The sequence below is a fragment of the Drosophila biarmipes genome, chromosome 2R (assembly GCF_025231255.1).
Source record: "Drosophila biarmipes strain raj3 chromosome 2R, RU_DBia_V1.1, whole genome shotgun sequence".
Lineage (NCBI taxonomy): Eukaryota > Metazoa > Arthropoda > Insecta > Diptera > Drosophilidae > Drosophila > Drosophila biarmipes.
Window position 1 is genome coordinate 15,574,185 of NC_066615.1, and position 14,042 is coordinate 15,588,226.

The 14,042-nt window shown below is 48.5% G+C and overlaps 2 protein-coding genes across 8 annotated transcripts; one reads left to right on the forward strand and one right to left on the reverse strand.

Annotated features, from left to right (window-relative positions):
• Positions 1 to 154: 154 nt before the first annotated feature.
• Positions 155 to 1,699, forward strand: LOC108036474 (alpha-amylase-related protein). The gene is given in 3 exon segments (XM_017112651.3): positions 155 to 808; positions 866 to 1,169; positions 1,172 to 1,699. Coding segments are annotated over 3 exon segments (1,479 nt in total). The 3' UTR covers positions 1,693 to 1,699.
• On the reverse strand, positions 1,693 to 12,298 carry LOC108036475 (serine-enriched protein). 7 transcript variants are annotated; one of them, XM_044091840.2, is made up of 9 exons: positions 11,351 to 12,289; positions 9,908 to 10,087; positions 9,193 to 9,351; positions 8,813 to 8,851; positions 7,975 to 8,092; positions 7,577 to 7,908; positions 7,378 to 7,518; positions 7,128 to 7,178; positions 1,693 to 6,950 (listed from the first exon to the last, which is right to left on the reverse strand). In XM_044091840.2, the coding sequence occupies exons 2-9, from the start codon at positions 10,076 to 10,078 to the stop codon at positions 4,032 to 4,034; spliced, it is 3,930 nt and encodes a 1,309-aa protein (XP_043947775.1). In that variant the 5' UTR covers positions 10,079 to 10,087; positions 11,351 to 12,289; the 3' UTR covers positions 1,693 to 4,031. The 7 variants fall into 7 exon arrangements, with proteins under 7 accessions (XP_043947775.1, XP_016968143.1, XP_016968141.1 ...); XM_017112654.1 differs by having other exon boundaries at positions 6,887 to 7,178; positions 11,351 to 11,493; positions 12,281 to 12,298; XM_017112652.2 differs by having other exon boundaries at positions 6,887 to 7,178; positions 11,351 to 11,493; positions 12,244 to 12,293.
• Between the last annotated feature and the right edge of the window lie 1,744 nt (positions 12,299 to 14,042).

Here is a 14,042-nt window from a genome sequence, read left to right on the forward strand (position 1 = left end):
ATAGGTCAGCCGATGGCCATTGTAAATCTGCCCCCAATCGGGGGTGACCATCTGCAAGTCGTAAATTGGACCCAAGCAAAGTCAGTTCGCGATAAGATTGTCCGTGGGGTATATAAGGGGAAATGGGTCTGGAGATTACTTACAGTCTACGGTCATGTTCAAGTTTGCTCTGGCCCTGACGCTCTGTTTGGCGGGCAGCCTTTCGCTGGCCCAGCATAATCCCCATTGGTGGGGCAATCGCAACACCATAGTCCACTTGTTCGAGTGGAAATGGACGGACATTGCTCGGGAATGTGAGAACTTCCTGGGACCCCGAGGCTTCGCCGGAGTGCAAGTAAGCCCGGTGAATGAGAACATCATCGCTGCGGGTCGTCCCTGGTGGGAGAGATACCAGCCGATCTCCTACAAGCTGACAACGCGCTCGGGAAATGAGGAGGAGTTCGGTGACATGGTCCGTCGCTGCAACGAAGTGGGTGTCCGTATCTACGTGGATGTGCTCCTGAACCACATGTCCGGCGACTTCGATGGAGTGGCCGTGGGCACCGCCGGCACAGAGGCGGAACCTAGCAAGAAATCCTTCCCTGGCGTTCCCTTCACAGCTCAGGACTTCCATCCCACCTGCGAGATCACAGACTGGAACGATCGCTTCCAAGTGCAGCAGTGCGAATTGGTTGGCCTCAAGGACCTCGACCAGAGCAGAGAGTGGGTGAGGAGCAAGCTGATTGAGTTCCTGGATCACCTCATCGAATTGGGTGTGGCTGGTTTCCGAGTGGATGCCGCCAAGCACATGGCCGCGGAGGATCTCGAGGTGAGTTTTTGTGGCGCCAAACGTGGGGCTGACGATTAATGGTATCCTTCTCTGCAGTACATCTACGGCAGCCTGAGCGACCTTAACATCGATCATGGCTTCCCCCACAATTCCCGTCCCTTCATCTTCCAAGAGGTTATCGACCATGGTCACGAAACAGTTTCTAGGGATGAATACAAGGACCTGGGTGCAGTCACCGAGTTCCGTTTCTCCGAGGAGATTGGCAACGCCTTCCGCGGCAACAACGCATTGAAGTGGCTCCAGAGCTGGGGCACCGGCTGGGGATTCCTACCCTCGACTCAGGCCCTGACATTCGTGGACAACCATGACAACCAGAGGGATGCGGGATCCGTGCTGAACTACAGTCCCCCCGACAGTACAAGATTACCACCGCCTTCCATCTGGCTTACCCCTACGGCATCAGCCGGGTGATGAGCTCGTTTGCCTTTGACGATCACGACACTGCTCCGCCACAGGATGCGCAGGAGAGAATTATCTCTCCCAAGTTCGATGAGGATGGGGCCTGTGTGAACGGATGGATCTGCGAGCACCGCTGGCGACAGATCTACGCAATGGTGGGCTTCAAGAATGCCGTGCGGGACACGGAAATTTCCGAGTGGTGGGACAATGGCGACAACCAGATCTCCTTCTGCCGCGGCAACAAGGGCTTCCTGGCGGTCAACAACAACCTGTACGACCTGTCCCAGAACCTGAACACCTGCCTGCCCGCCGGAACCTACTGCGATGTGATCTCCGGCAGCCTGATCAACGGTTCCTGTACGGGGAAATCGGTGACGGTTAATGGACAGGGGTACGGCTACATCCACATCGGATCCGATGACTTCGATGGTGTCCTGGCCCTGCATGTTGATGCCAAAGTCTGATTGAAGGTAACACAGAAATCTGGGCTTTATTTTTCTCTCAAATTACAATAAAAACGAACGCACATAATGTATGAAGGTTTTAGCTTTAACTATTCGAGTATGTATGTGAGCGGTAACAATAGCAGTACAAATACAAAGTAAACATTTAACGCGATTCGATTCGATTTGATTTGAACTGGAACTGGAACTGGACTTAGTCTAACAAATGCCACGACCACGACATCCTCTTGAATAAAAACCCGGACAAGGGGATTGCTAAATAACGCAATGAATGCTCGGCAACCTGGGCTAAATCCACATCCGATCCAGCTGGCACACTGTAAACCCGCTCTGCAAATAGAAGAAGTTGGCATTGTGAAATTGTAGTTGGCTGCTCTGGCCGGGATTTGAATCGCTACAATCTCCATTGGCGGCCCGTTGGCGACCTCTCACAAGCATTCAGAGGCGCAACGGAAAATCGATTGAAAATGTGTCAAGCGGTCAAGCGATTTGGTCAGCGACTGTTGGTTAGTTTCAAAACAAGCAACTACAAATCAAAATATCAACGTTTCTACTGGCATTCCGATTAGTTACGAGTGTACTATAGTTCTGGATCGATGGGTCTCCCAGAGATCCAAGATGTCGGCTGGTGGCAATTGATGTGTGGTTATCGATACGGTTAGCTATCATTAGTTGGAATTAAATGCTCATGAAGCGTAATTACCTGTAAAATGCTGATATCTTTCTTCTTACGAGTAACTTGCTAAAAAGCCAACTGTTCTTACTCCCTTTAGAGTATGACATACAATGTGTATACTGTGTAAACTATGATTCTTCGGATGCTCCGCTTAAATTTAGGATTCGCCTAAAGGGATTCTCTTTATCTAACAAACACAGAGTCCAAAAATGTTGCTCAAAGTTTAACAATAAATATTAATTTGATAATACAATTTTTCCACGTCTCACACTTTGCGCGGCACAAAAGTGGATGCTTTCCTATAATTTTAAGGTTTAAGTACGGCCCCGAATCCAGCTTTAATATACAAACATGTGCACACACAAGTGCGCATAATTTTGCCTGATCTTAGTCTTAGGAGTTATCTAGAAAAACTTCTCTAACCTCTTGCAATAGCAGCGCAGTTCGGTTACGTTTAGAATTTGTTATTCCTTAGGTTATTTAGAATCATATACTGTATATCGATTATATTATGCCATCAAAAATTTGTAATACTCGCGCTGGGTAGCGCATATATCTATAGCTATATAACAGGAACCACGTAAAAATGCACAAATACTTAGAATATTATCTCCTTCTGATTTCGGTTTCCACATTTCCACATTAATTACAACATCGAAGTGTGAACTCTTATGCACACGTATACATATAAACTTTTGATCTATTGTTGTTTAAATAGTAGTCAGGTAAATCGTGGGAGGAATTATTGTTGCGCATAAGTTTGTTTAATATTTAGAATACACATTTTCGGTTAGCTGCCTAAGCAATCGTTCAGTTTGTAACCACGGATCTATTGAGGGTTGCTTGACAAATCAGCAGAGATCATAAGGGCCGGACCCCCGATAAGGCGGGGGCCGGATCGCCTGACTTCGGTGGGCCGAAGTTCGCGCTTTGGTAGAGCTTTTGAAACGGCCTAAAAACCAGAACCATTTTATAAAGTTTGATTACCGAACGCCGGTGGTTCGGCGTCATGCTTAACCCTAGGAGATTGCGATTATGAGAGGTCCTATATAGATTCAACACTGAGATTGTCAAAAATATATGCGTATCGTAGAGATATCAAGAGATTGCCGCGAATGTATTATGAGGTTTGCCTGGTTCGGTGCCAGCGATGGGAAGTAGGAAACTAGCTACCAAAAAAAGAATTATATCTTACACACTCCACAAATGTATTGCCTTTACGCTTTAGGAAAACTTTACAAAAAATATGAAATTACAGGTACTTAACATCAAATGACTAGACTCACACGTAAACATGTATAAATTGTATTCTGATCTTAAATGTTAATCTATCTTATTCATACTGAACATCGAAATGTTTTTTCAAGTGTAGTTATCTTTCCTAGCAATATGCTTTTAACTTTGAGGATTTGATTCGGCGTTAGAGCTTTTGATTTGTTCTGAGATTTATTCTTTACGTTATTTTGTAGTGGTGATATTACACCCGTTACAAGGTTATAAAAGGCAGTTATTTTTTTAAGGTTTATATCTTGGAATAAAGGTATTTACTTTGATCAACTGACTGTGATATTTTGTGCAACAATTAATTAAATTTATCATATTTTACCATATTGCCCTTTGCTATCTAAGTACTTTTCCCATCGCTGGCTGCCCCTAGAGCCCCCTAGAAGCTCTTTCCCGCATCGTGGATTCGCTTCCGGCGACTGTCGCGCCTCCTGTAGCGATCTATGATCCTCGAGCGGTGCCTTTCCGGGCACAGTGCCTCCGGCGAGCTGTCCACCTTCTTCATCACGATGCGGAACGTGAAGGTGTGCTTGGGCGAGGCGCTGGCCGCCCTTCGGGGCGATGGAGGCTCGAACTCACTGCCGCTGGAGAAGCCGCAGGAGGAGAGCGGCCCGGTGGGATGGGGCAGGGGAACAGGTCCCACGGCAGCAACGCCTGGAACCCTGGGCGTCCCGTTGGTGTAGCCCGACGGGGTGGACATGGATCCGGTGGACAGCTGCTGGGTGAGCACGGAACTGGGACGCGGCTCGAAGATCGAGGCACATCTCTGGTCGGTGCAGAGGAAGGTGCGCACCTCACGCTCCTCCTCGCCCTTCTGACGAACTGTCAGCGGAAAGTGCTTGCGACTGGGATCTCCGTAGGGACTCCTCTGGGGCTCCGGCGGATAGCCATAGCCATGGGGATAGGAGCCACTCGAGTCGTAGCTGTCCCTGGAGCTATAGTTCGAGGAGGTCTGCTGGGACAGTGGACTGCGTGCCCTGGAGAAGGCACTGAACTGGGACACGTGCAGCTGGCGGAAGTTCTCCGTGCGCTGCTTCTTGGTCATTGCCGGAAACGGAAGGCTGGGCGAACGGCCACCACCGCCCTCGGTGGGCGTGTAATCAAAGTGGGTCTCCAGCGAGGACTTGCGACCCCCGCAGGAGGAGCCCGACCTCTGGAAGGTCTCCGCATCCACCAGCTCTATGGAGCTCTTGCGCAGGTCCACCGCCCTTCTGCCCTGTGCCTTTTCATCGGTGTCCACAATCTCAAAGCTCGAGGTTTGATCCTCATAGCTGGTTGACTGGTACCGCGAAATGGAGACATCGAAGCTAGTGTCCCTGGAGGAGTAGGGACAATCGAAGCTAGACTCCCCGCGACTGGACTTGCTCCACTTGCTCTCCACCAGCTCGAAGCTGTCGCCACCAGAGTCCAGGCGCTGCAGATTGATCAGATCGGTTTCCGTGTCCACCCCAGGACTGCGGAGCTGCTCGAGGAAGGGGGATCGCGGCGGATCGAAGGAGGAGCGTCGCGACGGTGGCTCAAACTCGATGGTAGGACACTGCAGCGGCTTCTTCGCGGGCTCAGCCGCCGAGGCCGCCAGGACAGCGGCTTCGGCCTGGGCGATGGCCAGATCCGCATCTTCGGTCTCCCGCCGCAGTGCCTGCAGATTCACATAAACTGGTTCGGGGGCGTAGGCCTTCAAAATCTCTACCAGCTCGGCGCGCATTTCGTCAGGTATCATCAGGTCATTGGAGTCGGATTCCCGTTCCTCGCTGATACGCGGCTCGATGGGCTCGCGGCTCTCCGAACGGCGGGTGAAGTGATGCACTGCAGCAGCGCCGCCCTCGCCGTTGAGGGCCACCACTTTCAGGGAGTTGGTGACCTCCTCCACGAACTGGGCCATGGCTGCATCGGTTTGCTCCACCTCCGCTTCCGTTGCCGCTTCCGGCTTGACATCCTCTTCGGTTTCCTCCTCCTTGTCGGCCTCGGGCTCTTGCAACTCGCGCAGCCTCTCATGCTTGATATACGACTCACCTACCTTCTCGAAGTGCACGTTGGCCAGCTCGAAGGGCAGCTCGTCCGAGGATCCACCTACCTGTTGCTCCGCGTTGGCCTGGCTCAGGTCTGCACTGGGCCTCTTGGAACCGGCGGCGGAGCCCTGCTTCTGCTTCTCCTTTTCCTCCTCGTCGCGCTTGGTGGATCTCCTCAGACGCAAGGACATCTTGGCGTAGTGGGTGAACTTGTGGGCAATCTTTGGCTCGAAGCCCACCTCGGACATTTGCTTCTGAACAGCACTCTTGGCGGCCGTCGAGGAAGCCGCTGGACTGGCCGAGAAGGTGCTCTGCCGGATCAAAGGACCTCCGGATGAGCCTGATTCCGCCCGGGTGAAGGCGTTGGCAAAGCGATTCGTTCGGCTGCTCAGATGCTTGGAGGGCTTCCTCACAAAGGCCAGGATCTCGCGCATCACGCTCTTCTTCTCCTGCGGCTGGGCTGCCTCCTTTTCCTTCTCCTTTTCCCTTTCCCGGGCAGCAGCCTCCGCCGCCTCGCGTTCCCGCTCCGCACTCTTGTAGGTTTCGGCGGGATTGGAGACGGTTATTGGGGGTATGGGACCCATTGGTGAGCGCTTCTCACTGGCGAAATAGATGGGCGTAAAGAGGCTGATCGACGGTCGCTTGAATCCCACGAAGCCCGCCTCTTCCGGCTCAGTGGCCATGTCCTGGACATGAACCGTGGAGGTGGGACTCCTTCGTGTGCCCGGAACTCCGAACTGGCAGCCAAAGTCCGTGGGAGCCACTGCCCCCAAGGGCGATCTGCGTTCCTGTGTGTGCACACTGAAGGTGGGACTACTTCTCCGTGGTTCTCCAGTGGGACTTCTGACCGTGGGACTGGTCATCGGGTCGTTTGGTGACCTCAATCCGCTGCTCGGGAAGAGTGGGCTTCGTCGACCCTGGGGACTGCGATCGTTGAGACCCACGGGACTTCGCCTGCCCTGGGTGCCCAGCGATATAGAGAGCTGTCCACTGTTCTTCCGGCGATTCGAGGCGCGCAGAGTTCCCTGGCGAGAGAGCGAAGTGGGTGTCTTCTGGGAACTGCTGCCGGGACTCTTGGACTCCGGCACTGGCACCACCGGACTCTTGGGAGTCAGTGGGCTGCGCTTCTTCTCGCCATTGCCCGAGGCCAGCGAGGTATTCAGGGTGAGATTGGGGGCATTGTTGGGACTCCGCCGCTCCGAGGGACTGCGTCGCGTGCGGAAGGACTGCGACTTGGCTTTGCGGATCTTGGGCAGCGACTGGTTGTGGTGGCGGTGGCGGTGGTGGTGCTGCTGCTGGGACGACGAGGAGGAGGAGGGGCCGTTCAACTTATGTTAGTTGCTGTGGTGCGGACCACTCGTCGGATCGCTGCTGCCGCTGGAGCTCAGGGTGGTGTTGGATCCGTACGGATCTAGGGAGCTCTGGACCGACATCGAGCGACCTTGGTTCTGGCGGGCTCGCCTCACTCGGCTAGAGTTGGGAGACAGCTTTCCGGGGTCGATGCTTTCTGGGTCTGCCTGCAATGTGTAGAATCAGACATAAGGGGGACAACAGGATGGATGGACGGAATGGAGCGCATGGGTGGATGTGGTTGGATGGTTGGATGGACGGAAAGACAGACGGGCGGACAGATAGATGGAGAGATGAGGGCGTGAGTGACTGAGTTAAACACCAAGGAAGCAGCGCAAAGCAATCTAGAAGCACAGTGCAACCCACCTGATAAGCTAGCGCGTTCATAATGATCGCGTAGGGAACCAGGTTCAGCGGATGGATCTCCCTCATCAAGACATTGGCCGGGATCTTGTGGAACTGGATGTACTCGCAGAAGGTGCCCAGTATCTCCTTGATGTCAATGTTCTGATGGGTATATAACAAGTTTTATACAAGATCTTCGATGGCGGAGTTCATATCCTACCGGATTGTTATCATAGTACTTCTTGCTCCACATCAGGGCCGCCTGAAACTTTGTAAACTCATCTGCCCTAAGCTCCTCCCTGGCCAAAATCAGGCGGACCACGTGCTGCGGCAGCAGGGTGAAGCTGCCCAGGTTGAGCACCTCAGTTCCATGCTCGTCGACGAACTCCAGGACCTTCTGCACCAGGGTCTTGGTGCACTTGTACTGGATATAGCGCTCGGCGGAGGCCAACAGGGCGCAAACAGTGTCCACATTGATGCAGCACTGCACAAATCCCGCACAGGCGCGACGCAGCTCCTCGAGGCCATAGTAGTCAGCGGCATTCATGACACCTGAAGGGAGGGAATCAATAGGATTTATAAAGAGCATATAGATTCTATACTGAATTCTTGTTTTACCCAGCAAAGTGCGAGGCTGCAAGGTCACACAGCCCGTGTGGATATACTCGATCAGTTGACGGAACACATCCGGCTCGAACTCTTCAATGATCAGGGTCTGATGCTGCTGACCTGAGGGCTGAATTCACAAAAGTCGGGATTAGTAAAGGTATAAAAAATGTAATCACATTGGCTAACAAGAACTAACAACTAAGCTTGCAGAGACAGGTGCAGAGAATAAACTTTTTATAGGCATTCCAATTGTGAGGTTCAGGCAACCCAAAAGTATTAGATTGTTTGGTTAAGACATGTAGTATTTGTAGAGATGTTAATCCCCAGAAAAGTTAAAAGGCAGATAGTTAATTTTGACTATTAGCAGGGCAAGGTTAATAGGAAAGAAGATTTAACATAGGTTCAGCATACAATTAGTTTTTCAAGTAGCTGGGATTCCTTTGGGGAAATAGATTTTGATGGATAGTCACGCAAATCATTCTAGGCATCTTTATTTAACCAATTACAACAGAATGGCTCAAAGCGTTTGCAAAGCAGAAAGGTTAGCTTCGAAGGCCCGAAGTTCTAAATATCCTTGCAGATGTATTTATGATAAATATGGGCATGTTTAATATACATTTATAAAGAAATTGGCACATTCATAGTGGCAAATGCATGAAAATAAGATTTAAATAATTTGAAAATTTTAACAATGCAGCATGTTCCATTTTTGTTCAACGGTTCGTATTGTAGTACTACTGTCTGCAAGGACATCAAAGGACTTCCATCAATTACGACACCCACACAGTTACAGCAACATCTACGGCTACACAAACACGCACAGAGGCAGTATACGACGCTTGGTTACCTCGGGTATCGGAGCTAATTGTTGGGTGAAACCGGTTCTCTATGATTACGGATACGGGTTGCGGGATAACGAGTACGAGTACGATGAGGAATTGTGGTTGTCACAACAGAGAAGGCACGAAAACATTGATATCAGTTAAATGGCATTGGCTGTCCCCCGACGTATTTACACAGAGAACAAAAAGAGGAGGAAACAATATGGAGGGGGGGATTCTGTACGGAACTGAAAAGGGGAATACGAAAATAGCCCCAATGATGCAGAGCCACACGGCAAAATGCAAAATCACACCGGCACTCACACACACACCACACGGGTACACCATCCCCCCGCTGGGTAATCGATTAAGGATGAACATGGAACACACATCTGCGAATACGAACCTGTTGTGCGGCATTCTGCAGGTTGAGCAGCGGCTCCGAGGAGCGCTTCAGGAAGAGGCGCAGCTTGTTCTCCTTGGTGGAGGTCTCCCTCTTCCGCTGGGGCGAGGGGGCGGCGTAGAGCATCTTGGCGAAAACCCGGGACCGGGATGCCAGCACGGCCTATGAAGAGATAAGAAAAACATTCCATACAATCCAGACCTTAATAATTAATATTTATAATGGTACTCAAAGTTATGATTCTAAGATTAGATTATATTAGGGATATAAATGTTTCAATATGATTTTCTTTTTGAGTTTTGGAAGCGTTTTTTAGATTAAAGTACTAATTTTATTCATAATTTTCAATAGTTCAAATATTTATCTTGCACTTAAGCTATTTTTATAATTTTAAATTTAGCTTATCGCTTGATTTCTAAAAGCTTAACTAATATATACGTCAAAAAATCAATAGTAAATGAATTTAGAGCTTTTTTTTGGGAGTTATTTGCAAGCACTTCAATTTAGACATACTCCTTTAGAAGTTTTCCAAAAGCGATCCCCTATTTTAGTAGCAGTGTATGTAAAGTGTGCACCGGAATTTTTCAAAAGGGACGCGCATCCCACGCAATTCAAAGGGGTCACTTAACTACAGGGACAAAGCGGCGATTACGCAGTGACCTGATTTTAGAGCCAGGACCCAGAGGTCGGGACACAATGGAAAAAAGGGGGTACAAACCTTGACGGCACAGACGGGTTCGCGGGTGTCGCCCACCAGGAAGGTTACGTCACACAGCTCGGGCATGGAGGCCAGGAACTTCATGTCCTCCGCCAGGCCCGTCTTGTTCTCGAACGTCGAGAGGTCCGGCTCTGCGTCAGCCATGCCGGGAAGAATCAATGCCTCGGGCATCTGGGTTTACTGCAAGCGTGGAGAGTGGGTTAAAGCACTTGTCTGCACAGGAGTTTTCTGTCTACCACAAAAGTTAAGGGCAAAGTCAGCTAGTTTTGATGAAAAATAAACTATTTAAAAGAAACTTTATTTCATGCACCTACAATTTTGTAATCCCAAAATATTCTGTCTCATTATTCTACTCCATTAAAATGAAAATTGTGCAAATCTAGCAGGTTATTTTCAGAGGTACCCAAAACTGCAGAGGCATTTTAAAATAAATGTTATACTTATAATCAAAATTTAATAAAGATAAAATATTGGTATTTGCCCATACCAAAGGTATTATAATTTTGAACTTTGTTATCAACCTTGTCTCAAACTATTAAAATTCTTTATTCATTTTTGTTTTCTTCTGTCTATTAAGAAAAGATAATACTGTTCATTTATTGTTGAAATAATATAATGGTACTCAAAAATACATAAGAAACAAATCCATTAAATCCTTTGGCAAGATAATGTTTATACTAAATATGGTTGGGACTTCCTTTTATTTACCAATGTGACTAAAAAATACGTAAGACAAAATTCTATAATACTTCCTATCGAGTCGACCTTTTAAGCCCTAGCCATGTTAGCGTAATTGAAGTTCTAAAAATAATTCTTTGTTATCCAGGATGCCGTCCCAAAGCCTTGCTCTGAGCTGCTGGTAATTAAATTGTAATTCACTTCAACTTTTGGCCTCACCCAGCTGCCTGCCCCCCAGGCTCGCGTCTGCGCCTGCCGAACCCCAGTACTGCCCACCACCCCGTGGGAAACCAAACCGAAAACCACTCAAAGTCGCTCAAAGCCCCTAGGAGACCCCGTGTAGACCCGCAGCCTCCGCCTTTGTCCTTGAACACGGCTAAATGACAACTAAATTACAATTACCGTAAAGGTGGGGAGAGGCCAAAGGCAAGCGGGCGACCTCAAAGGGCAGCAGACAAGGTCCTGTCGCAATCAGCTACGCACAAAAACAACAACAACAACAAAGATCGGCGGGTGGGCGTGGCAGCAGCCTTGCCGCGGGCGATGGGTGGTGGGGTGGAAATCTAGACAATGCAGAAAATTGCTGCACACTTTGGAGGCAAGTTTACGTTACACCATGGAGAGCATGCATTGGAAATTGGAAAAGTTTCCGGCTAGGAGTTGGCCCGGGGAAAAGTTTAATTTACCTGTTTGCTCATTATCAAATATCGATCAAATAAAATAGCAAAGTTTTCTGGGCACATGACTCACCCTTGTGGCACTTACCTGTTGCAGTGTGAATTCGGTCTCTGGTCCCTCTCCCTCAGATATTTCTTTTAGATAAGTTCTTTTATTTTACACATACAGTTCTTGTTTCCAGCAACGGATTGGGGAAATCCGTTTGCTAGCTTAATATTAAATCATTTCGACTGCAATTCCAAAAGTGAGCAAAGTGGGAAAAATCGTATACAAAAAGTTCGCTTGCCAAGACAGTTCAAAAAGTATTTACAAAAGTGTTTCGACAAAATTTAAGAGAAACTCTCGTGTATTCAGTACAATTTACAGCATGCCAGAAATTGAAGGTTAAAAAGGGGTTGGGCGTTGGGGGGATACCAAAAATGTGCTGTGTATAAGTGTGTGCCAACAAGAGGAAAGTAAGGGGGGAATGCGAAAATGTTGTATGTGCCACGCATAAATCAGAGAGAGAGTAAAAGAGAAAGTCGAGCGGGGGGAGCAGGTTGGGGTGGGGGGTAGAATTTGATTGAATTTCGGTTAACGTGTGGAAAATTGTTGAAACTTTCGCAGCTGGGGGTTTTCCACTAACTTTTTTCCAGCCAAGTTGTGCGCCAAATGCGAAAAATACCGAGCTGTCCGATTTCCGGGTCGCTGGGGCGTCTCACTTTCACTTTTCTCCAAGGATGGCGAGTGTGTGCGAGTGTGTGTGAGGTGTACTTGTGTGGTTTTTGTGTTGGTGTGGCAACCAAGGCAACAGAAGCGACACTGAACGCAATCACTCGTCCTTTCACCCACACAAACGCGCGTTCGAAGCGGAAATTGTCCTGCAGCAAATTCGATAAATTTCTACTCGCAAAAAGCAAAGTGCTGTGCTGCAGCTAATGGCCGATAATTTGGCTTTTTCTCTACACAGGCTCTTGGCCAACACGCACACCCACACCCACACAGAAAGCAGAAGCGTAAGCTGGACGAGAAGTGAACCGTTTTGCACGAGGCACAGGAGCGTTCTGGCCGAATTATTGGTGTCTACCTCTGAGGAGGAGTCCTTTACGAGTCCTCGACTCCTGCGCATGTCCCCCGCCAATCGATCCGCTTCGATGGTGGTGGCCTTTCCCCCTGGCCCCTGACCTCCGGGGCCACCTCGTCCTGGCCAGCGCAACGTGGCCCACAGCCACTTGTTTGCATCATCTCGTGTTTAACGCGCGGATGCGCAGGCGCCGGCAAACATAAACAAAGCCCCAGCCCAGTAACTGACAGTTGGCCACTGACAGTTGACAGTTCAAAGGTGACAGTTGGACAATCGACCCACTTGACATGCGCTCCGCAGGCGCCTTTCGCCACCAGACTGCCGCCCAGGGCTCCGGTTTTCGGTGTGCGGTGGCAACCCTAGGGGCACTCGAAGAAAAACCACTGACCCAGTGACCATACAGGGAATTCAGGGATTTTCAAGTGGAAATGTCTACTTGAACATCATTGAAATAACTTTCGCGGATAGAATTTGAGAAAATATTTTAAAGATATTCATGAAAGCCGCTTTAAGGCAGATAGTAATCATAAATAAAGCTATTATAAACACATTTTTTACATTACAATTTTTTAAATGTCAGGTTTAGATTCAAATGATAAGCGCACACCTTTCAATTAAGAATAACTAATTAAGTCAATAACATTTGATTCTTAGGACATTGTCTTTAAATAAGACGTTGCAAAGAAAAAGTTCAATAATAAAAAAACTTTGTCGATAAGCCTTATCTCCCGTATATCTATCGAAATTCCTCTAATCTCTGACTTTATACTTTTATTAGTTTCGAAAGCTATATATCTTTTTAAATCAATAAAATTTGATCCTTGGACTTCCGTCCTTGAAAGAGACAGAAAAAGTTTAAAAAAAACCAAAGTCTTGACCTGATAAGCCTTATAAATTAACTCTGACTCTATTCCTTTATAGGTTTTGAATTATATTGGACATTGCTTGTTGTATGTATCAACTCTATAATTTTCTCAAGAGCTCTTAGCTATGGAATGCTAATAATCTGCTATATGCTGAGACATTAATGGGGAAAAAAGTACTACACAGGGCCGGTAAACCAGATGCCCAACATTTCTTTGATACATTTTTATGAAATACATTACTCTTATCTTAAAATAAAGGCTTTTTCCGCACCCCAATAATAAGAAGAAACTGAAATATTTGATCGGTATTTATAACTCCTTTCAAGTTCAACGCATCATCGGTCTTGGTCCTTAGCTACGAATTTTGTGTTCTTCCGCCAACCAATTTCAGTGATTTATTCCGCAACCATCGGTTTTGCCCCACTGTGATCTGCAGAGTTCGCGAACTTCCGTTTTGCCTCAGCGATTTCTGCCTCAGCCGCAGAATCATTAATTACTTTCGCAGCTACCCCAGGCGAAAAAGGGAAACTGTCGCAGAGTCTTCTAAAAATATCTCCCCTTGCGGCGCGGCGCACATAAATCTTGCGGCTGATCGGGCTGCCCCTCTCGAACGGCTCTAGGGGCAGGTAGACGACGCAGCGCGGCCGGAGGTCAAGGGACAAAGGCTGCACAATGTCCAGCTCCTGACGCCACCTCCCCGCGGCGATTGGTGAAACGCACAAGTCAATTTCAATTGCATTACCACTTGACACGTCGCGACGAAAACAAATAAACAAACACGAACCCAAGGATGCGGCAGCCGTGGGAAAAGCAGTGCGCGAGAGCGAACCGGCAGATACAGACGCCAGAT

Coding starts and splice junctions, on each gene's coding strand:
- LOC108036475 (XM_044091840.2), bottom strand. CDS start 10,078: ATGCCCGAGGCATTGATTCTTCCCGGCATGGCTGACGCAGAGCCGGAC. Junction 8,093..8,812: donor AATTAGCTCCGATACCCGAG/GTAACCAAGCGT, acceptor TTGTGAATTCAG/CCCTCAGGTCAGCAGCATCA. Junction 7,909..7,974: donor GCAGCCTCGCACTTTGCTGG/GTAAAACAAGAA, acceptor CCCTCCCTTCAG/GTGTCATGAATGCCGCTGAC.